At 44.0% G+C, this 23,629-nt stretch overlaps 1 protein-coding gene across 1 annotated transcript in view; it reads right to left on the bottom strand.

The window, feature by feature from the left end:
• Nucleotides 1-200: 200 nt before the first annotated feature.
• Nucleotides 201-23,629, bottom strand: part of LOC147464100 (putative WRKY transcription factor 4) — a 33,811-nt gene continuing 10,382 nt past the window's right edge. Inside the window, exon 5 of the mRNA XM_086492825.1 lies at nt 201-1,462. Within this exon, the coding sequence (XP_086348951.1) occupies nt 985-1,462 (478 nt within the window). The 3' untranslated portion in view covers nt 201-984. The remainder of the gene's footprint in view (nt 1,463-23,629) is intronic.

Here is a 23,629-nt window from a genome sequence, read left to right as displayed (position 1 = left end):
AAAGAATGCAGGCGCAACAGGCACACACACACGAGCATACATCGATACAAAGAACTGCATACTAATTTCCTGTCATAAATCTAGAGATGCAGTGCAAACTCCGCCATGATGAAGCCTAGCACTAAAATAATATATAGGAAAAATTAGCACAAAAATAAGGTAGTTGATAGGGCAGACGCACCATAAAAGATAGAAAGAAATCAAACCAAATCACTGTAGTATTTTTTAGAACAAGAGAGCATGAGGTGACTGCTTCATTTCTCTGGTTCAATTTTCACTTGTGCAAAACGATTGTCCATTTGTTACGTTTGAGAGGTCCCCCCTCATTCCACCACCTGCTCCTAAAGGCATTCTTATATAGTCAGCATCTACATGTATGCTGAAATGGACTTAGCCAAATGGTACTTGAAAGCGCTTTGGAAAGCTGCCATGCGCAAATGTGAAGCACCACATACAATCATACAAATCTGGGCATTAGCCTGCCTGTGACAAGCTTTATTTTACAGTGTGTGCCCGGCAGGCGGGCTAAGCAAAGAACTAACATATGAAACCATTAAAAACTCACCCTTTCATCCAAAAGGATGTTCTCAACCGGGTGTAATTACAAGAGGCTTATAACCAGGAAAATTTACAAACATAAGCTGGCAATTAACTCCCTGCAAATTTCCATAACCCTTGGTGTGAGAGAACCTGCTGAATCTCTCAAATCCAAGACGTAACCGTAAATCTGAACTTTCCAGTAGTGAGTGTTGCCACAACACACAATGGCTGCATCAATCTTTCTCCTTTTGAGCTTTCCATGCAGTACCTCTTCTGATAACACAAATAGGTACATCTTTCAAGAAGGGATCCATCAGTTGTCATGCAGTATGGCCCAAATTTTGCAGCTCAAGCCTAAAAGAATCACAGGCATCTTCATTCTACCTCCTGTGCGCCAACCCCAGGCAATTGGAGTTGATTGAAAACCAGCTAGCTACATCACAATCAGGACGCCAGCCTGGGCTGATAACCAGATGAAATCACATCCACGGAGAGGGCCTCTCCTGGCTCCTCCTTAGGTCTTACTTGTCCATAATAGTCCCCAGCTCCTGCAATATTTGAACCCATTCCCACTTGTGAGGGTCCACCACCTCCCTGAGAGCTGCCCTGATTGTACATCAATGCTTTCTGCATTGTGTTATTAGTTTCCATGTCCGCAACCTCTAAAAGCTTCCCAAATAATTGTTCCTGTAGAGAAGTAGCACCTCTTCCTTGCCCTGTCCCCCAAACATTTGCCCTAGGTCGTGTGTTTGAACCAGGCGCCACTGTGGCTACGCTGACTTCATGATTACTGTTCCTGGCTGCTGGCACATCATGATTGTGCTTCCCCTCATACGTCGTTATAACTGACTTGGGATCTGTTGAAGACCTTTCCACATGCTTTCTCACTGTGCAACCCACATTTGTACATTTATAATAGCTCCTGCGCATCCCACAAAATCTCTCTCTCTCTCTCTCTCTCTCTCTCTCTCTCTCTCTCTCTCTCTCTCTGACTTTGTATCATATCCACCACATTGTAACTTTCTGGTCTCATAGGTCACTTTGGCCTTTTGAAGACGTTAATATAACATTTCATTTCTGGTCTCATAGGTCACTTTGGCCTTTTGAAGACGTTAATATAACATTGTAACTTTCTGGTCTCATAGGTCACTTTGGCCTTTTGAATATAACATTTCATTCTCTCTCTCTCTCTCTCTCTCTCTCTCTCTCTCTCTCTCTCTCTCTCTCTCTCTCTCTCTCTCTCTCTCTCTCTCTCTGCGTGTGTGTGTGTGTGTGTGTGTGTGGAAGAGAAATCTCTCACAAAAAAGAAGTGGCGGAGTTGAAAAACCCTCAGAATGCCTAAATGGTACGGACTCTGAGGGAAAATATTACAAAGCATGCCCATCTGAAAAAACCATATACACGTAACCACTTGGGCAGAACTGAAAACTGAAAGGCCAAGAAAAAAACCTCCCCTAAAGAGAGTACAACTGCCCTGCCTAGGTCAAAAGGAAAGAGGCTAACGGCTGCCTCTGAAAAATAGGCACTCCCACCAAAAGCTCACTCTGCAACTCTATATCAAAGATCAAGGCCACCAGAGGTGATATCGCGTAAGGAACCGGCTGCAAAGGCAGCTGGTACCATCAGGGCTGAGAAAAGACAAGGAGAGGGAGCAATCGATGACGGAGACGATAGAGAAGCAGCAGCTGGTATCACCAAAAGCTCTACTGAAGGAAACCATAATGGAAAGCCAGCAAGAGCGCCCAAATTGGAGCTCATAAGGAGTCTCAACCACTGTAGAAGACAGTCCACTTGCTGAAGGGGGCTCCTATAATCCTTGGGCTGGGGAAGATGGTATCTGCCAAGCAACAGGCAGAATTTTGTAAGCAGGGAAAGTGCTATGAGTGTGGTGAAGTGGGACATGTTCTTGCAAAGTGTCCAAAGAAAGAAGAGAAAGCCAAAGATAAACCAGAAACTTTAAAGGCAGCTAAGGATAGAGCAAAGAAAGAAAAGATGACAACAGGACTTGTACCAGAGGTGATATGGAGTAAGGAAGGGGCTGCCAAGGCAGCTGCTCGATGTCATGCCAGCAGATCACGAGAATGAGAAAATTGAGCTCTACGGAGCGTGAAGCAAAGTATAGGATCAAGAAGCCTCAATTTTTTTCGACAATGGAGCCGAGGCCGACTTACCAGATATAAGCGACTCCTTTGGGAGCTAAGCTTGAAGAGATGGGACCACAAATGGATGCAGCATTAGCGACACCAGGGCATGAAGTCTCCATAACGCCTGTCATTGGCAAACTTCGTTTGCATTGCCAGGGTTACTTGGGGCACGAGGACTTTCACATCATGCCTCTAGAAGGGTGTGATGTACTCTTGGGAATTCCTTGGCACCACAAGGACAATGCGGTAGTGGACTATCGGGCTAAATAAGTTCATTTAAAGAATAGTAAGGGTAAAGATGTGATCTTAGATGTAAAATTGAAAGGCGAGTCGGTCCCACTTGTATCAGTTGTGGCCGTTTCCAAATTAAGCCTTTTTGTTTACTCAACCTTTCTAAATCCTTTAGAAGAAAATAAGAAAAGAGGATTTAGAAAATAAGAAAAGAGTCAAAGCAATGGAATTTTTTTCAATCTCAAGCCAATTGTTTCTCATAGGGTTTGTCTGACGACAACCTCCTAAAAGGCATGATATCATACGATTGATTTCATACTTGGAAATACTCCACCAAACCGGCCACCGGAGCAAGTGAACAAAGCCCAAGAAGAAATCATGAGCCAAGTGAAAGACCTTCTGAAGAAGGGTTTGATCCAGCACAGTTCTTCACCTTTCTGTTCTCCACTATTCAAAAAAGATAGCTCTAGGAGAATCTGTATCAACTAGAGGGCTCCTAATAAGATCACCATCAAGAAGAGGTTTCCAATACCCAGAATCGATGATTTACTTGACAGATTACAAGGTTCTACTTGCTTCAGCAGAATCAATCTCAAAAGTGGCTATCAAAAGATCAAGATCGCTCCAGGAGATCTATACATCAACATTCGAGATATTTGAGATATTTCTTGTCCAAAAGATCAAGATCGCTCTAAGAGATGTATACATCAATTGTTAGTCCCCTTGCCGGATCCATGCTGCACACATCACCTGACACGAGCCAAACTCACACCTAGACACACGTAGCGAGCGGACATCAGGCTCAACTCCCAGCCATAGAGCGAATATGGGCTCACCCCCGAGTGAACATCACGCTCACCCCCGAGCCTCGGAACCTACAGCCAAGCGGGCTAGCCTCTGCCACAAGGGCCGATGTCCCATACTACCAAGCCCACACCAGTACAAGTGTGTGGATAGAGCTGCCAAGGGCCTAGAGTCCAAGTGTGGTGATCACACAAGATGTCTCACAATTGAGGCTCAAGTCCTATTTATCAGACTTCATAACTAAACAGCCAAGTTCACTGGCCGAACATACTGAAAACGCCCAACAAGTGGCATGGGCGTAGGTCATTGATGTGGGGTGTGCGACGGCGTCCCGGGGAGGGCTTCACTGTCGATTTTTTTTAAATAAATAAAATTGGTGTGTCTAGCATCGTGGGCGCTTGTCTGCACGGCGTAGGCTCGAGACACTTGATGTTGAAGACCTCTCTGTTAAGGTTTGAATCTTGTGGCCGTGCCGTTTTTTGTAGCCTTCAATGGAAGGCGTCGGGTTAACAGAATCTTGTAGAAGAATCTCAGTACGAATTGAATAAAATAACCAACCTGCCAATGGGACATAGGCCTTATTGTTTAGATAGTCTGGGGACATAACACTTCCCCCCTTATTTTTAATTACTGTCCTCATCAATGTCCTCGATTATAAACATGGGGAAACGATTCCTTAACGATATGACAGACTCCCAAGTGGCTTGGGACTCGGGATGATGCTTCCACTTGATCAAATATTTGGGGTACGAAGACTTGCGGACCCTTTGAAAAGAGAACCGATTTGGGTTCAAGTGGAACGTAACGGCGGTGTCTTCCAAGTTCGGGATTTGCTTAGGAGGAATTACTAAGTCATCCTAACAGCGGCTTACGTGGAACACGGGTTGTACAACATTGTCTTAAGGCAGGTCCAACTAATAAGAAACCCCACTTATCTTCTTTGTGATTTGAAACGGATCACAATAACGAGAAGATAACTTTGAGCATGGGCCAATTCGGATCATTTCGAAATCCTTCGGTACCCTAAGGTATACCCACATGCCCTCCTCAACTTTGTGGGGTTGTCGATGTTGATTAGCGTAAAAAGTGGCACGATCTTGTGCCGTCTTTATGCTTTCTATCTTTGAAGAGATTTTGCTTTTCTTTGTTTTAGCCCCAAAATTTCTTTCTAAAATATTCCAAGCATCACAAGCATGCATCAATAAAGTGAACATAGTTATCATAAAGGGCTATGATGATTATACCAAGTGCCTGCTATAGTAGCCTTGCCTTCATCAAGCATTAGCACAATTGGTGACAAGAGAGGATACCATAAATCGACACTTGTAGCGCCAAGATCTTGCAAAAAACAAAAAAGCTTATTTAGCGTTATTTTGAATCAATTTTAAGGGGCTTTTTTGAAGATCTTCAAAGCTTCTTTCCTTTTGAATAGCCAATAGTGACAGCGCTTCAACACAAGCTCCATCAAAGATTCAATTACAGAGCTAGACCCTCAGGAAGTTGTACCCTTGTGAAGCAATAATAAAGAAATATCAAAAGGGGCGCCAGTCTTTGGGGCCAAGGCATCTGGAGACAGAACGTCGTTCCATGTCCTATCTATCTATCTATCTATCTAGCTATCTAGCCAGGGGAGTTACCTCCTGAGAGACCTGAGGATCATACCATAGATCTTGTGCCAGGTTCTAGTCCACCGAATAGACCACCATAGAGGGTTAGTGCAACCCAACAGAAAGAGATTATGAGTCAGGTCAACGAGATTTTAGAGAAGGGGCTGATTCAGCCCAGTTCATCCCCTTTTTGTTCGCTCGTACTCCTAGTGCAGAAGAAGGATGGTTCATGGCCCATGTGCATTCACTATCGCGCCTTGAATAAAAATACCTTCAAGAACAGGTTCCCCATACATTCTTGATCGGCTTGAGGGAGCGTCATTGTTTACAAGGATAGACCTAAAGAGTGGGTACCACCAGATACGCATTAGGCCAGAAGATGCACATAAGACTACGTTCAGGACAACATTTGGTCTCTATGAGTTTCTTGTCATGCCATTTGGTCTCACAAATGCTCCAGCCACGTTCAATAGAATGAGGACACAATATTTAGACCACATAGAAACAATGTGGGTACCTTCTTTGACGACAAGATTGTCTACTCAAAGTCTGAAGAGGAGCATAGAGATCATTTGACTGCAGTTTTCAATGAGTTGCACATGAACAGGCTACTCATTAATGCGAAAAAGAGTGAATTCTTTCTGGAAGAGATCCACTTCCTTGGGCACATTGTTTCAAAGGATGGGGTACGCATGGATTTTGCCAAAGTGGAAGCAATAAGGTCATGGCCAGACTTGAAGTCTGTACATGACATTCGAGGCTTTCTAGGCTTATGTTCCTACTACAGGAGGTTCATCCAAAATTTTGCCGAGATTGCTTCTCCACTCCATGCACTGCAAGGGAAAGCAGTCACTTTCAAGAGGACAACCAAGGAAATTTTAGCCTTCAAACACTTGAAAGAAAAGCTGACTTCACATTAGGTAATCATTTTGCCAGATCTTTCGGAACCTTTTGTGGTTCAATGTGATGCATGTGGCCACAGCCTCGGTGCAATTCTAATGCAGAATGGCCGAGTAGTTTCATATGAGAGCAGAATACTTTTGAAGACCGAAAGGAGCTTACAAGTTTATGAAAAAGAATTGTTCGTTGTAATTCACGCTCTCACTAGTTGGAAACACTATCTGCTAGGGACTGATTTTATTGTCCAAACAGATCATCAAACCTTGCGATATTTTCTCACACAAACGAAATTGTCTAAGAAACACATGCGATGGGCAACATCTTGTCAATGTTCCATTTTCAGATTGTGCATGTGCAAGGGAAAAAGAACGTGGTGGCTGATGCGTTGTCACGAAAGCCCCAAATTTCAGCAGTGTCAATTCCGTACCATTGTGAACTAGATGTATGCTGAAGATTCAGATTTTGCAAGGATCCATGATCAGCTTGTTGATGGGCAACATCATGAGCCATTATGCTTAAGAATTGACTTTCTCATGATGCATGGAAAGTTATGCCTTACTAAACAGTTACAGTCAAAGGTTTTGATGGAAAGTCATGCTCCACCTTATGTTGGGAATCGTGGAATTGATGCGACATTGAAAGGGGTTGAGGCATTCTTCTATTGGCCAGCTTTGCGTCAGATGTTGACACATTTGTAAGATCATGCTTAGTATGCCAAAAAGTCAAATTTGACAAGCAAAAGCAACCGGGATTCTTGCAACCATTGTCGATCCCTGATAGGCCATGGGAAAGCATAGCGATGGACTTTATCTTTGATCTTCCAAGAACGCAAACAGGCAACGATGATTTGGACTATTATCTGTAGGTTCAATAAACAAGCCCATTTCATTCCCGTTAGGAAGAAGATAAAGCCAGAACACATGGTCAAGATATTCATGAGCAATATCTTTAAGTATCATGGGATGCCTCAGTCAATTGCCAGTGACAGGGATCCACGTATGACGAGTCTTTTCTGGAAGGCATTGTTTGAGAACATGGGCACTACGCTAAAGTTCTCTTCTTCATTTCATCCACAAATTGATGGACAGTCAGACGAGGCAAATTCTATTGTCCTGGATCTACTCAAATGTTATGTGTCAGAGCACAAGGCAACTCGGGAACACCATCTCCCATTGGTTGAATATGCTTACAATAACACTGTGCACACGTCAACAGGTAAAGCACCATTTGAGATACTGGAAGGAGGGAAGAAAGTCCCGCCCATTTTGCAGACTAAGGACAAGATATTTGAGGCAGACAAGTATGTGCAAGATGTGGATGAAACATACAGGAAGATAAAGATTGCTCTTGGGAAGACTCAAGCTAAGCAAAAGAAAGTTGTTGATCGTCACCATCGTGAACTTGTATTTTCACTTGGTGATTGGGTGCTTTTGCGCTTTGAAAAGGCCAGGTTAAGGAAAAGGAAAGGCAAGGAACGTTTGTTTCCTAAGCTCAGTATGCGATGTTATGGTCCTTTACAGATTTCAGAAAAGATCAATGATGTAGCTTAAAGGTTAAGCTACCAGAAGGTTGGAAAATACATAATGCTTTTCATGTCAGCCTTCTAAGGCCCTTTGTTGGCGACGTGCCAGAGAATATTCCTGATGAGGAACAGCCCGAATTGGATGAGATTCTTGTTCCTGAATAGATATTGGCACATAAGGAAAGGAAGGTTAGAGGAAAGGTTGCAAGATGCTACTTGGTGAAGTTCAAGAACTATCCATCATTGGATGCTAAATGGATGGAAGAGTGAGAATTGGTTGATTCACCTCAACTATTGCAACTATATCTTGAAGCCTTTCAAATGGAACCCACAGTGATTGATGTAGCTCTATGGCATAATGTGAGAGCATGCATGGTTCATGATGCTCAAGAGAGTACTTAAACAATTGTATCTACTCTTTCCATACAGAATTTGGCTAGAGAATTCTGTGCTTGAGTACACCAGAAGACTTCTATGCTTTGTAACAAATTGCTGACGTGTCAAAGCCCTGAAGAATAAAGCCAACTTGGAGATGTCGGCCGAGGGGCCTAAACCCTAAGAAGAACAAGTAATAGAAGAAGAAGTCCTACCAACTTATGGGGACCCCGTCCGATGGGGCCCCAAGTGACATAAAGAATTAAAATAAAGCAGGACCCACACACACGCAAACTCATGACGTGTCAAAGCCCTGAAGAATAAAGCCAACTTGGAGATGTCGGCCGAGGGGCCTAAACCCTAAGAAGAACAAGTAATAGAAGAAGAAGTCCTACCAACTTATGGGGACCCCGTCCGATGGGGCCCCAAGTGACATAAAGAATTAAAATAAAGCAGGACCCACACACACGCAAACTCATGACGTGGCAGATTTCTGAAAATTGCACTAGCATGATGACGTGGCATGTTGTACGGATTTCCGCGTTTTGCGTTGACTGCTGTACGGAATTCCGTGATTTATGCTGGCAACTTTTTGCCTTTGCTTTTGGACCAGATGCTTTTGAGTTTGAAGACTTTTCACTGTAATTGCTTTTTAGGCCAAGGGCCTTTAAATATGAGGTTAGGGCTCATTCTCTGGCATTCTTCTTGGAGAAGGTGCAGAGTCTGGAGTACCGGCTTGTACTATGTTGATGCAATATAAAGAAATACCGAAAAGGGCGCCAAGGTTTGGGCCAATACTCTCTGGGGTGGAATTCAGCCACTCCGTGTCGCGTGTCGTCTCTCTCTCTCTCTCTCTCTCTCTCTCTCTCTCTCTCTCTCTCTCTCTCTCTCTCTCTCTCTCTCTCTCTCTCTCTCTCTCTCTCTCTCTCTCTCTCTCTCTCTCTCTCTCTCTCTCTCTCTCTCTCTCTCTCTCTCTCTCTCTCTCTCTCTCTCTCTCTCTCTCTCTCTCTCTCTCTCTCTCTCTCTCTCTCTCTCTCTCTCTCTCTCTCTCAGTTCAGTTGTTATTGAAGTGCTAAAAGTCTGTTTCAGTCTGTTCTTTTCTATTGGCACGTGGCCCACCCTGTGACAGTGGTATCAAAGCATCAGGCGTGTGCTTTTTTGAAAGCATACCAGTCCCACAAAAGAGCAGACATAGCAAACCAGAGACTTATTAGCCACTCCCACCCTTACTTCATCGCGCATCGGGCGCGCTCCCGTCTTCACCGCTCATGTCTTACACGGCATAAGCCATAAAGATCACTTGCAAGAGAAGGATCCAAGATTTGTTTCGAGCTGCTGTTTTTTTTCTCAGAGGCAGTGCCATGCAGATGTTGATAGCTACTAAGCAGCATACTCCAAGTACTTGGCAAGCTTTCAAGAAAATTTTTACCCGAAGTTATATGGTTTCTGATATCTTCCTCGGAGTACAACTTCTGGTAGAGTGGGGTATTCTGAAATGCTTGCCATGGAAACCCTAGCAGATTATATCTTGAAATTTCTCGACATCTCTCAGTAGATGTCTCTTCTCGAGTTGATAATCTTGGAGGTTCGGTGCGATTGCTATCTTGGGATTACCATCGCCGCCAAAGAAACATTGTCTATCCAAGAGCTGATGGATCATGCTGTGCTTGGCTACGACCTTACGGAATGAACCTAACCCTAATTTTTGGTGCATGTTCTAGGATAGAAAGTCAATCGACTTTTCGAGCTCGACTAATATCGAGATTGCTTTTTAAGTTTGAAATCTGTTTGAGAACTTGTTTGGTGATAATGTTTGAAATTTGTTTGAAATGGATGGTATCTGTTTTGAACCTGTTTTGGTGCCGATTTGAAATGTTTGACTATGGTTTAAATATTGGATTCATTGATTGTACTCCCGAGTGAAGAAGTGAGAAATAATGTTTTGGTATTGTTTGAACCTCAGAACGACGGAGGCCGATGCCTGGGGAGCGTTTCGTTGTATGCTTGAACCTCCAAGCGACGCAGACTACGGTCTGGGGAGCGTTTGGTTGTACAGTCCTCTGAGCTCATGGCCCAGACCTTTTTAGGTTATTTGTAGGGGGAGTAACGAGGTAGTCGTTGAGTAGCTTCATACCGCAGACCGTTTGGCTCGGGGGAGTGCTCAGCGGCGCTGTTTGATGTGTCTTGTAACATGCATATGTAAGCATTTGTGTTGCATTGTGATGTGCCAATTACTGAATATGCCTAATTGGATGAGATTGCCTGGGTATGTAATTTTAGTGCATCAAGACACCCGTGGAAGATCAATACGGTCTGGGTGTGATGGCTAATTTTACTACACCAGAATATCAAGAGTTTCGATCTGAACGAAAGGAGAAGCTAACTCCTTGATCAAAAGAGCCGAAAGGAGAAGCTAACTCCTTAACAAAAAGAGTAAACTAATTGTCCCTCGAAATGTCCCTCCGAAATTTTTGAGCTAACTTGAGTTGTTTTGCAGATATGCTATAATCGCGGACGTGTCAAAGCCCTCAAGAATAAAGCCAACTTGGAGATGTCGGCCGAGGGGCCTAAACCCTAAGAAGAACAAGCAACAAAAGAAGAAGTCCTACCAACTTATGGGGACCCCGTCCGATGGGGCCCCAAGTGACATAAAGGATTAAAATAAAGCAAGACCCGCACACACACGCAAACTCATGTCGTGGCAGATTTCTGAAAATTGCATTGGCATGATGATGTGGCATGTTGTACGGATTTCCGCGTTTTGCGCTGAGTGCTGTACGGAATTCCGTGATTTCCGCTAGCAACTTTTTGCCTTTGCTTTTGGACCAGATGCTTTTGAGTTTAAAGGCTTTTCACTGTACTTGCTTTTTAGGCCAAGGGCCTTTAAATATGAGGTTAGGGCTCATTCTCTGGCATGCTTCTTGGAGAAGGTGCAGAGTCTGGATTACCGGCTTGTACTGTGTTGATGCAATATAAAGAAATACCGAAATGGGCGCCAGGTTTGGGGCCAATACTCTCTAGGGTGGAATTCCGCCAGTCCGTGTCGCGTGTCGTCTCTCTCTCTCTCTCTCTCTCTCTCTCTCTCTCTCTCTCTCTCTCTCTCTCTCTCTCTCTCTCTCTCTCTCTCCAAAATATCTTGGATTCCCATCATAGAATATATGTGATATCAGGAGATATCAATGTGTATTATTGGCATGCAAGCGAGGTCGCTTGCAGTATTTCAAGGGTGGGGTGTGTCACCAAGAGGTGTATTTTTTCCATTGCCTTCTCTAAATATGTACTACATATTTTTAATTATTTTACTTTTACTTGTTTTCCCCGGAACCTTTGAAAAGGTGCAAGTGGACATTGCAAGGCCATTGTGAAACGGCTGTGGTTGAACGGGTTTCTCACATCGGGAGTCTAGGTCGGTCGGTCTGGGACTGGTTGGGCCAGTTAGCACTGAATTCTGATGAGTATGGAAGCTTGTGTGCGCCAGATGGAATTTGGGCCACTCAGCAAGTCACTTATAGCTTTATAAGTTAGTGGGAACTAGAGAATTAACTCAAAAGGGGCAAACTGGACACATGGCGGCTCCAAGCAGATTTGACACATCCAGCATGAAGAGGGGGCGCCCATTTTGAGAGGCGGCTGAGTTTTTCTCATTAAGGGAACTTACAGTGTGTGTGTGTGTGTGTGTGTGAGTAGTGGGTGCAAATTTACAGCTTTAATGGAAAACTTGCCTTCTCCTTTGCTCTATGTAGTGCGACGATTTGCTCTCGCGCATCTCTCTCCCCACTTTGCAAATAACGCAATGCCCCACTAATTGGGCTGTTCAGATGATCATGTACAATCTTGTGGGTTTCTGCGTGTTTGCTAAGGCAAGAGCCTTCTGAACAGGAACCGGATTAGCTTTTTGCTAATCCCCCACAGGTACGCACAGCCCCATCGCCAAGGAACACAAATTTGGAGAGTTTTCTCGCGTGAAAACTCCTCCAAATCACAAGGCAACTAACCCATGGCGTACGGGAGGTCTTGAGGAGCGTGTTGATCAGGTTTAGGGTTTTGCTCCTAAAGTGCACCAGAACTTCACAAAAGCTTCGGGAAAGCTAGACTGTGGTTGTATAAGAGTAAAGAAATAAAGAAAGAATAAAGAAATACCGTAAGGGGCGCCAGTTTTTGGGGCCAACACGGTGTCGGTCATCATTGCGCAGGGCATTCTAGCCACTGGACGCAAGTGTTGAGTCTCTCTCTTTTCCATCAGTACTATGTGTGTAATTAACAGGTTGTAGATTTGATACCGCCCTTTACTATGTACTGGCTCGTTATAACAAGCTTTTGGGTTTGACTGCTTTTCATGTAAACTATTTTTAGAGGCCAAGGCCTTTAATATGACCCAGGGGCTCTCACTCTGGAAGTCTACCCGCAAGGGATGCAGAGCAGAGCCATGGGAGTTGTAATTAGTTCAAGCAGTATAAAGCAATACCGAAAGGGGTGCCAACGTTTGGGCCAATGCTCTCTCGGGGTGGAACTCCGCCACTCCCCGTCTCGTGTCGAGCATCTCTTTCAATTCAATTGTTATTTGAAGTGCTTAAAGTTGTTCAGTCAGTTCTTTTACGTTGGCACGTGGTGCCCGCCCCTGTGACAGAATCTGACAGAGACAACACCCCTCCAACGATTAGTCTACGGGGAGATGAAGAAAAGCTACATCCCCACGAGGGAACAAAAGAAACCATTGAAGACATTTCCCTTCATCCATCCTATCTTGGCCTCGTCACATGCCCAAATTCTGTAATTCAATGGAAAAGGGTGATGATTTTGATTTTAACTCAGTCCATGGTGAAGAAGTACAACGAGGGGAAGTTCACGATGGAGCACATATCAACAAGGAGTGGGGAGATTGGTCTCAATTCTACTCAACGTAGGTGATCAACCAAACAGGATACCTACCCTTCCTACCTTTCCCTCGAATCGGTACTTGAATAGCGAGAACTATGCCATTTGGAACGAGACCATGACGGCGGTCTTCGACTCTTACGAGCTTGGAGGTTTTGTCAACAATAGCCAAAGGATGAAGCTATGGGAGCTTGTCAATGCTCAAATCCAACCATTTATCATCCTCACCATTACATCATGGGTCATCAATCACTAGAGTTACCGGGAACATGTACTTTTGGCCCCTAGAATGCCAAAACGACGTTCCAGGCACTTCACGTTGCACCGAACAGGTCAGAACGGCCGGCCATTCCAAACTGACAAGAGATACCACCGATTTTCAAATTCTTTATTTTTTTTGGTGAGTCTCCCCCATATAAAATGCCCCACCCCTTACCTTCACAATGCACACAAGCTATCAAGGCTCAAGTCTCAAGCTCTAGCCTCTTTAAGGCTCTCAAGTCTACAAGGCTACAAGCTCTCTCCCTCTCCAATCTCTCTCTCAACTCTCAAGCTCTCCTCCTCTCTCCCTCTCCCTCTCAAGCTCTCAAGCTCTCAAGCCTGCACGACGCACGTTTGCCATGTTAAGGTTGGATGGTCTTCAAATTGAGTTTTTTGTGAGTGTTGGAGTCAAAGAACTCTGATGCTACTTGTATTCAATCACACAGAGCTAAAAATTGCATTATTTGGGCGTTTTTTATGCCTCCCGTTGCGGGCCCCTCGGCCGTTCCCCCATTCGCCAGAATCCCGTCATCGTTCCCATTCCACGTTACGGGTAACTCTGCTTTCACGAAGACTTTAGATTTGCAGATACTTGAAGATCCAGATGATCATTTGCCTCTTGAGGTTGATGAACCCTCTTCTCCTATTCCTATCCCTCACGCTACGGAGGAGAATGCACACATTTGAGATGATGCAGATAACAGTGGTTCTCACCATAGTGCAGAGGTACAACCAGATGTACCAATAGCTCCTCCCATGGGAAACAAGTCAGACAAAGTTACCAAAGTGGCTGTTGGAGACCTTGTGAGATGCAACGACTTCAAATTTTCCACCAAATTGACGCAATGCCGAAAGAACTTAATTCCATCAAGAAGAATAACACTTGGTGTCACGAACTACTAACGTGTCAAGCAACTCAAGACCATGAGGATTGGGCGCTCTAGCCCTAACCATAACCAACCTCCAGATCCTGATCGCGGGGCCTAAACCCTAGCAACTTACAGATCCTCGCCGAGTGGCTTTTAAGATTAAAATCCTAACCCACAACAACTATTAGGACCCCCATTCGATGGGGCCTAAAATAAAGCAGGATACCACACACACAGACTGGCGTAAAAACTGATGATGTGGCAATTGTAAGGGCGCCCGCAAAACGTGATGCCATGCTAACGTGGCAGTTGTATAGACGCCCACGAATTACGAAAAATATTGACATCATGCTGCTCTACAGATAGCCATGATAGGCGCTAGCTTTTGGAGACCAAATGCTTTTAGACTCTTTGCTTTTCACGTAAACTGCTTTTGGATAACCTGGGGCTTTCAAATAGACAATGTGAGCCTTTTCTTTGGCATTCTAGCGGGAGCGGAAGTAGAGGAAGAGCCACAAATCTTGTACTGTGTTGAAGCAATATAAATAAATACTGAAAGGGGCGCCATCGTTTGGGGCCACCGCACTCTTGGGGTGGAACTCTGCTACTCCGTGTCTCATGTGCAGTGTTTCTCTTTTAGTTCAGTTGTTTTGATTCTTGAAGTGGGTACAGTCTATTCAGTGTATTCATTTCCGCTGGCACATGGTGCCCTCCTGCTACAGTGGTATCAAAGCGCCAATCGTGTGCTTTTCTGAAGAAATATTAGTCCTATCAAGAACAGACAAAGCACAATGGCGTTTCTAGGTTCTACAGAGTACTTGCAGTTTCTCGACGAGCTTTGCGACATACATTCGCGGCATCCTAAGCAAAATCTCCCGTTGTTGCAAAGTTTCCAACAGTTCCTGGATAACATGTTGCCCCCTCTGATGCCCCAGGTAGTATCACCTTCTCCAGCACCAAAAAACAAGCACTTCTAACTGACAACAAACTCACCCTTCTGTTCCAATTAGGGGAGTCCTTAGAAACATGGCACAGCCGTCTGAGCTTGATCCAATGCATCCGCCTTTGCCACCACCTCCCCCACGTCCATTGCCACCTGGGTACAATGGTTGGAGCGCTTATGGATATCCCTACTATCCACATCTTGGCTTCGCACCGAACCAACCAAAAGATTTCAATGATGGTGGGACTTAGGAGTGAAGGATAGAAAGAAAGCCGTGCAATTCCTCCAACAATTTGACAACATTTATGCTTTGGGGAACTACACCGAAGAATCGAAGATTTCTCGAGTTGCGGGATTTCTCAAAGACAATGCTATGCACTGGTGGAGTTCAATCGCTACCCAACCACATGCTCCAAGGACTTGGCACGCTTCTTCAAGACTATTCTTGCACGTTGTTACATGACCTACCTATTTGAAGTCTAGATTTTATCAAAATGGGAAAACTTGAAAATGTTTGCCACGGAGACCATGGAAGACTACAACCAAAGGTTTCTCGATGTACCTTTTGGTGTCTTTCTTCAAGTTAATTTCCTTGAGGACCAATGCAAGAGATATGCAATTGGACTACTATCACTCTCACAGGAGTATTGTCTTTCCAAACAAGTATCAATAATGCAAGAGCTTATGGACCATGTTGCGGTCATCTACAATCTGATGAAAGAAAAGCTAGAGTTTACTGTCACAAGACGGGCACCACGTGCCAATAGAAAAGAACAGACTTTTAGCACTTCAATAACTGAAGAGCGCGTGCGAGAGCGTGTGTGTGTGTGTGCAGCAATGGAGAAGAGAGGAGACACAGGTTTGAGTGGACTCCAAACACAGTAGTGTTAGGGTTATGAGTCCTTATTCTATTATGTAGAAAGAATGGTCAGTGTTAGTTCCCGGTAGTCTCCGGCCGCCCAACACTTAGGCGCAGCACATTGAGCTTTACCACCCCAGCAACCTCCCACTTAAAGGACAATGTGCCTTTAAGCTGGGGTGACAGTGTTTATATATATACAATACGGGTAGACAATGACCATGATCATCTACCCAATGAGTGCCCGACAATGTGCAAACCGCTCTGAAGGTAAGCCCTTTGTTAGAAGATCATCATGATTTTCAATGGTGTGAATCTTGGCAAGCTGCAATCGCTTGTCCTCAAGCACCTCACGAATGAAGTAATCCACATGCTTTGTCTTTGCATGAAACACTGGATTCTTTGCCAATTGTATAGCACTTTGGCTATCACAATGTAACACAGGCATCTCAACATTGATTCCCAAGTCTCCCACCAGCCAACCAAGCCATATAGCTTCCTTGCAAGCTTCTGAAGCTGCAACATATTCAGCCTCTGTAGTAGACAAGGTAACACAATCTTGCAAACGAGATCACCATGAAACTGCACCTCCAATGAATTCAAAAACATAGCCTGAAGTGGACCTTCTCTTATCCAAGTCTCCCGCATAATCTACATCCGTGTAACCAATTACACATGCTTCCTTTCTTCCAAAGCAAATGCACATGTCTTTTGTACCATTCAAATATCGCATAACCCCTTCTACTGCCTCCCAATGTTTCTTGCCTGGATTTGACATATATCTGCTAACAACTCCCACTGCAAAAGCAATATCAGGACGTGTAGCAAGCATAGCATACATTAAACTCCCAACTACAGATGAATAAGGCACTTGTGCCATTTCAGCATGTTCCTCTTCAGACTTAGGGCAATCATTTTTAGAAAGTTTCACATATGGAGGCAATGGAGTACTCAATGCCTTCTCCTTCTCCGTATTGAAACGCTTGAGCACTTTAGCAATGTACTCGTATTGAGACACATAGACAAATTTCTTGCATGTGTCTCGCTTAATGCGCATGCCAAGGATATGGCTTGCTTCACCCATGTCTTTCATTTCAAAGTTTGCATGTAACTCTGACTTCAAGGCTGAAATCTCATCCCTGCATTTCCCGGCAATTCACATATCATCCATATAAAGGACCAAAATCAGCAAACTACCATCGTTAGCTCGCTTAGTGTAGAGGCAATGGTCCATATTGCTACAGTTGTAGCCTTGAGAGAGCATGAACGAGTAGAATTTACGATACCACTCCCATGATGACTGTTTTAGACCATAAAAAGTCTTTTCTAACTGACACACCAAGTCTTCATTGCCCTTCTCAACAAAACCTTCTGGCTGCTGCATATAAACTTCTTCTTGAAGATCACCATGTAAGAACGCCGTCTTGACATCCATCTGGTTAAGTTCCATGTCGTCTTTAGCAACCAACGCAAGTACACACAGCAGAGTAGTCATCTTGACAACCGGAGAAAAGATCTCATCAAAGTCAATACCCTGCTGCTGCTTAAATCCTTTAGCAACAAGTCGTGCCTTGTACTTGGGTTCATTATCATGAGGTGTAATTTTTTACTTGTACACCCATTTGCATGGTAATGCCTTTTTACCTTTAGACAACCGAACCAACTTCCAAGTTTGATTCTTATGCAACGAGTCCATTTCTGATTGCATAGCTTTCTCCCACTTTGCCTTGTCATCCATTGACATGGCTTCCTTATAGCAGGAAGGCTCTCCGCAATCTGTCAACATAATGTAGTCCAATGAGGGAGTAAATCGATCAGGAGGCCTTGAAACTCTTGTAGACCTTCTAATAACTGCTTGAGCCGGTTGTCCCTCAACAACATCTTGTACTGCAGGAGGATTATGTACTTGTTGTCTGACATTAGGCACTTCAGCCCTAATTCCATCTTCTTGGAAGATAACTCTCCTGACCTCCACTGTATGCACAGGCTTCTTATGCATCTTTACTTCATTGAAGTATACGTCATTATTGCGAACTATCTTTTTAGCTTCAGGATCCCATAACCGAAATCCCATCTCGCTAGGATTGCCATAGCCAAGAAATATACATTTCTTTGACTTAGGAGCCAACTTGCTTCGAAACTCCTTTGGAACATGGCAATACGCTTCACAACCAAAGACTCTAAGATGCTTGTAAGAAGGTGACTTCCCAGACCAAAGCTCTTCACATACCTTCTCATCTAAAGCCTTGTTATATATTAATAAGATGGACAACAGTTGCTAACGCTTCCGCCCAAAATCCATTAGGCAACTCTGCATTAGACAACATGCTACGTAACTTCTCTTGTATGGTACGGTTCATCCTCTCAGCAACACCATTTTGTGGAGGGTTATATGGAGCAGTCAACTCTCTTTTGATGCCTTTGGAATCACAAAATTTCTGAAAGGCTATAGTGATATACTCACCACCATTGTCTGAACTCAAGCACTTTACTTTCTTGCCAGATTGATTCTCCACTAATGCCACAAAATTCTGAAATTTTGAAAGAACTTCATCCTTCTTCTTGAGAGGATATACCCACACTTTCCTTGAGAAGTCATCAATGAATGTAACAAAGTACAATGAACCTTCCATGGATACGTTAGGCATAGGTCCACAAACATCACTATGCACTAACTCTAATGGCTCACTTTTTCGAGTGCTTCCCCTTTTATGTGGTGACTATGTTTGTTTACCATAAAGACAATGCTCACAAACTGAAAAGTCTGAGAAATTGAAGCCAGGCACATAACGAAAACGAGATAAGATTTTCATTCCCTTTTGAGACATATGTCCTAACCGGCAATGCCACAAAGAAACACTTGGCTGCTCGATTACACAAATAACATGGTTTTTAACATTGGATACATGTAGCATGTACAAAGTCCCAGACTTTGAACCATGTGCTACCACTAAAGAACCTTTGGTGATCTTCCACGAACTATCACCAAATGTGCAGTAATATCCTGCGTCATCCAATTGTCCTGTACAAATCAAGCTTTTGGTAAGCTTCGGCACATGTCTCACATTCTTGAGCATGAATGAAGAACCATTCTGAGATTTCAGCTACACATTGCCGACACCAACTATGTCGCAAGCAAAATCATTGCCAAGACGAACACGACCTTTACGGGCTGCATCATATGTACTGAACCACTCTCTGTGAGGAGTCACATGAAACGAAGCACCTAAGTCAATAACCCAATCCTATAAAGCATAGTCATCAGTGGCAACCAAAAATGTTGAATCCATGGCAGATGTGAGATAAATATCTCCATCAGAATCTTCAACAAAAACATTGTTGATCTCTTCAATCTTTATACTGCTTTCCTTAGTCTTGCCTTCTTCCGACTTCCTATCTTTACTTTTCTCTTGTTTCCACTTTCGACAGTCTTTCTTCATATGACCCTTTTTGTGACAATGATAGCACTCAATGTCTTTTCGGCCACGTGATTTGCTACGAGATTTTTCTCTCAGATTATGCTTGCCCTTTTCTTGTGATCGACCACGAACAACAAGAGCATTGCTAGTACCACGAGAAGTATCAAGATTCTTCCTGCTAACCTCTTCAGTAAGCAAACTGCCCTCAACATCAGCACATGTTAAACCATCAAGAGGTGTTGAGTTAGTTATGGCTGTGCGAAAAGTATCCCAACTTTCTGGCAACGTAACTAGCAAGAACATTGCTTTGACCGAATTGTCGAAATTGACTCCCTGCGCCGAAAGCTGACTGAAAATTGTGTTGAACTCATTGACATGGTTTCACTTGAATGTGCCCTCATCCATCTTCAAATCAACTAACTTTTTCAGCCAATAAACCTGTAATGCTGCACTTTGCTTCTCATACAGGTCACATAACTTCTTCCACAGCTCATAACTAGTCTTTTCCATGTTCACATTGAAGTACACATTCTTTGACAAAGTCAGCATGATGGTGGACCTGGCAAGCTCATCCAACTCCTGCCAATCATACTCATCCATATCCTCAGGCTTTATCCCTTTCATCTTTATCGGCCGGATCTGCTTCTTCTGTACTAAGACGTTGTAAATTTGTTCCTTCCAGAATGGGAAGTTAGTGCCATCTAACTTCTCAATGTTGAACAAAGAGTTCTCCGATGATGAAGCCATCACTCGACAAGGAACAAAAGTGATAGATCCGCTCCACTAAAGAAGATGATAGAAAACCTGAAAATTTTCGGTAGAGTCTCCCCTGCAAAACTGACTTCTGAACCCAAAACAAATGTGTACAATGACTGAAATGCCGATCAAAGTGGCTAAACCGGCAAGATAAAATCTCAAAGAACTGTCAATGTCAATGTCTCCAACTCTAGAAGAGTGTCTCTGACCAACTGAACACTGTCAAAGGCATACGCATAAAGATGACAGCAATGCCAACAATGGCGGGTCAGCAGATGCACACTAATACAGCACTAACCACATAAAGATACATGCTATGTCGATACCAAAACTATGGGGATATCGGGGGCTCGCTCCAAAACCTGTATCACCGAAAGGATCTACACATTTGAGAATCCCCCAGCTCAATAAAACCTTACCACGACCCTCAACAATAGGCTTTGCATATTTCCATCACAATACATAAACCGCATAAGATCTTATATCAACCACAGAAACCCTTTTCTGTAACCGCTGCGACGGTTTGCCTGATATAAGAGACCCTCAAGACCTTACATCAAATATGCATGTGACAGACATTGCAGAAAGAGTCTGCAACGAAAACCTGTACAAAGAAGAACAGACGAGGGTAGACCACCCTACTGTCTAAACTGAATACCTCTCAAACTGTGCAAATTTGCAAAAACTTCCTTCTGCAAAGTTGTAGACCACGCAAAAATGGTTGGGGATCCCGGGAGGGAATGGACTTGAAATTAGCTGTTTTTACAGATCAAAACAGATCTGTAAAAATCTGCAGCTTCTACTTCACGACCTACAGGCAGTCTGAGTGACGTACCTCAAAATCGGTGAAGATTTTGAAAAAACTTTCTTCTGCAAAATTGAAGAGGACAAAAAACCGGTCTAGAATCGACTTAAATGAAGACGTTTTAATAGGCCAAAATAGATCTGCAAAAACGTGCTGCAGTTTTTGCTGCTTCTCCGCTTGCCTCTCCGCTGAGCTCCAATGGTGCTCCCAATCCCTGAGCTCTGATACCAATTGAAGAGCGCGTGCGAGAGCGTGTGTGTGTGTGTGCAGCAATGGAGAAGAGAGGAGACATAGGTTTGGGTAGACTCCAAACACAATAGTGTTAGGGTTATGAGTCCTTATTCTTTTATGTAGAAAGAATAGTCAATGTTAGTTCCCGCTAGTCTTCGGCCGCCCAACACTTAGGCGCGGCACATTGGGCTTTATCACCCCAACAATAACGACTGAACTGAGAGAGAGAGAGAGAGAGAGAGAGAGAGAGAGAGAGAGACGGGACAAGGAGTGGCGAAATTCCACCCCAAAGAGTCTTGGCCCCAAACCTTGGCCCCCCTGTCGATATGTTATATTGCATCAACACAGTACAAGCCCATACTCCAAACTCTGCACCTTCTCTAGGAAGCATGCCAGAGAATGAGACCATGGCCTCATATTTAAATGCCATAGGTCCCAAAAGCAGTTTACATGAAAAGCCTTCAAACTCAAAAGCTTCTGGTCCAAAAGCAATGCCAAATACCTGCCAGCGTAAATCACGGAATTCCGTACAACTGCCATGTCAGCAGTCACCACAAAACGCAGAGCGTCCGTACAACTGTCACATCATCAGTTTTTGCACAAGTCTTGGTGTGCATGGGTCTTGCTTCATTTTAATTCCTTTATGTCACTGGGGCCCCATCGGACAGGGTCCCCATAAGTTGGTAGGACTTCTTGTTTGCAGATTCAGCCTGGAAAACGCAGATTTCAGCATCTGAGTTATCAGCGCATCGTCGTCGCCATCGACATCGTCACCGACATAGAGTCGGAATTCAACAGATAAAGATTTGCAGATTTCAGCCATTAGAGTCTTCAGATTTCAGCTCGTCTTGTCGACGACAATGAAGTTGTCGTCCTCATCGTCGTCGACATCGTCGGCAAGTCCAAAGCATTCTAGAGATTTGTGCAATCAATAGTAGACCGCTCTCGCCATAGAGAGTGGGGCCAACATTCAAGTGTTGTATTCTTCTCTCTCTAGCTCTCAGTCTCAGTACCTTCATTCATAGTGTTCACCACTTTGTTTGTGATCATTTGCACTCTCTCACTAAAGGAACTTCCGGAAGGCTTTCCCTTCCGTAAGTAAAAGGAACCTTGAGCACAGTTCGGAGCACTCATCTTGAGCAAAGTTCAACATTCACTTCCGCTGCACCTAACATTGGTATCAGAGCTTTGGCAGTGTTCTGTATTACTCAAGAAAAGAACCGCAAGAATTTTTTTTGCTTGTTGCGGTCACACGTAACCCAAGTCCTCTTGGGCGTGTCGATTCCTAATCGTGTTTTTGAAGAGTGACAGGAAACCCAAGAAAGAAGGGCTTGTCCAACCTCCCCTTGTTTCTCTTTTCACTAATTGAGAGCGGACCGTGCACTTAGCAGCCAGCCAATCGACGTGAGGTGGGAAAAAGCAACCTTGGTGTGAGCGCAAGGGCGCCAAGGAGTGCACCCGCGGAAAAGAGAAGAAATCGGGTGAAGAGAAGAACTCGGGTGAAGAGAAGATCCTTCTCTAACACAGATTGCAAGCTAAAGAAGAACCTCAAGAACTCAAGCCCTCAAGACCCTCAAGGACCCAAGAACCAAGACCCACAAGAACCCAAGTTCCTCGTGAACTTAAGAACCCACGATCTCAGAGTATGGTCATCACCCGAAGCGGAATGGATACTTTTCTTGGAGGTGGTGAGCATGAAAGTAGCGAAGAAGAATTTCCCCACCAAGGAGGTTTTTCTGACCCTCTCCCTTCCCCATCTAAGTCAAGGATTGCACTAACTCCTACTCCTATGGAGGCTTTGGACCAGATGTTTATGCGAAGGAAGTTAGAGCGCGAAGAAAGAATGGCAACCATAGCACATGAGCACGAGCAAGCACGCTTGGAAGCCAAAGAAAGACAAGCCGAATTGGATCGTGAGCGCAAAGTAAGAGAAGCAGAATTTGATCGCGAGAACAAAGCAAGAAAAGCAATGAACGACCGATACATGAAAGAGATGTTGCGACTCTTTTCTCGAGTGCAAGCACAGATGCAAGAGATTCGGGAAAAGGAGACTCTCTCCGTCTCTTCTTCTCCAAAGCATGACACAAATGATTTGCATGATTATGATAAGCATGATGATTTGAATGACAATGATAAGCATGATGATTTAAATGATAATGACAAGCATGATAATTTGCATAAAGATGACGTGATTGTTCACAAGGATGATGTGTTAGTTGATACTTTCTCTAGTGAAGCTAACCTCATTGCAAAGACGATCAATCACGAAGCACCGATCTTGGCTCTCGAGTCGAGGTCGAATTGGATCGTGAGCGCAAAGTAAGAGAAGCAGAACTTGATCGCGAGAACAAAGCAAGAAAAGCAATGAACGACCGACACATGAAAGAGATGTTGCGACCCTTTTCTCAAGTGCAAGCACAGATGCAAGAGATTCGGGAAAAGGAGACTCTCTCCTTCTCTTCTTCTCCAAAGCATGACACAGATGATT

This window comes from Adiantum capillus-veneris, chromosome 2 (assembly GCF_014529385.1).
Source record: "Adiantum capillus-veneris isolate H3 chromosome 2, ASM1452938v2, whole genome shotgun sequence".
Classification (NCBI taxonomy): domain Eukaryota; kingdom Viridiplantae; phylum Streptophyta; class Polypodiopsida; order Polypodiales; family Pteridaceae; genus Adiantum; species Adiantum capillus-veneris.
This window is presented reverse-complemented; position numbering and strand designations above follow the sequence as displayed.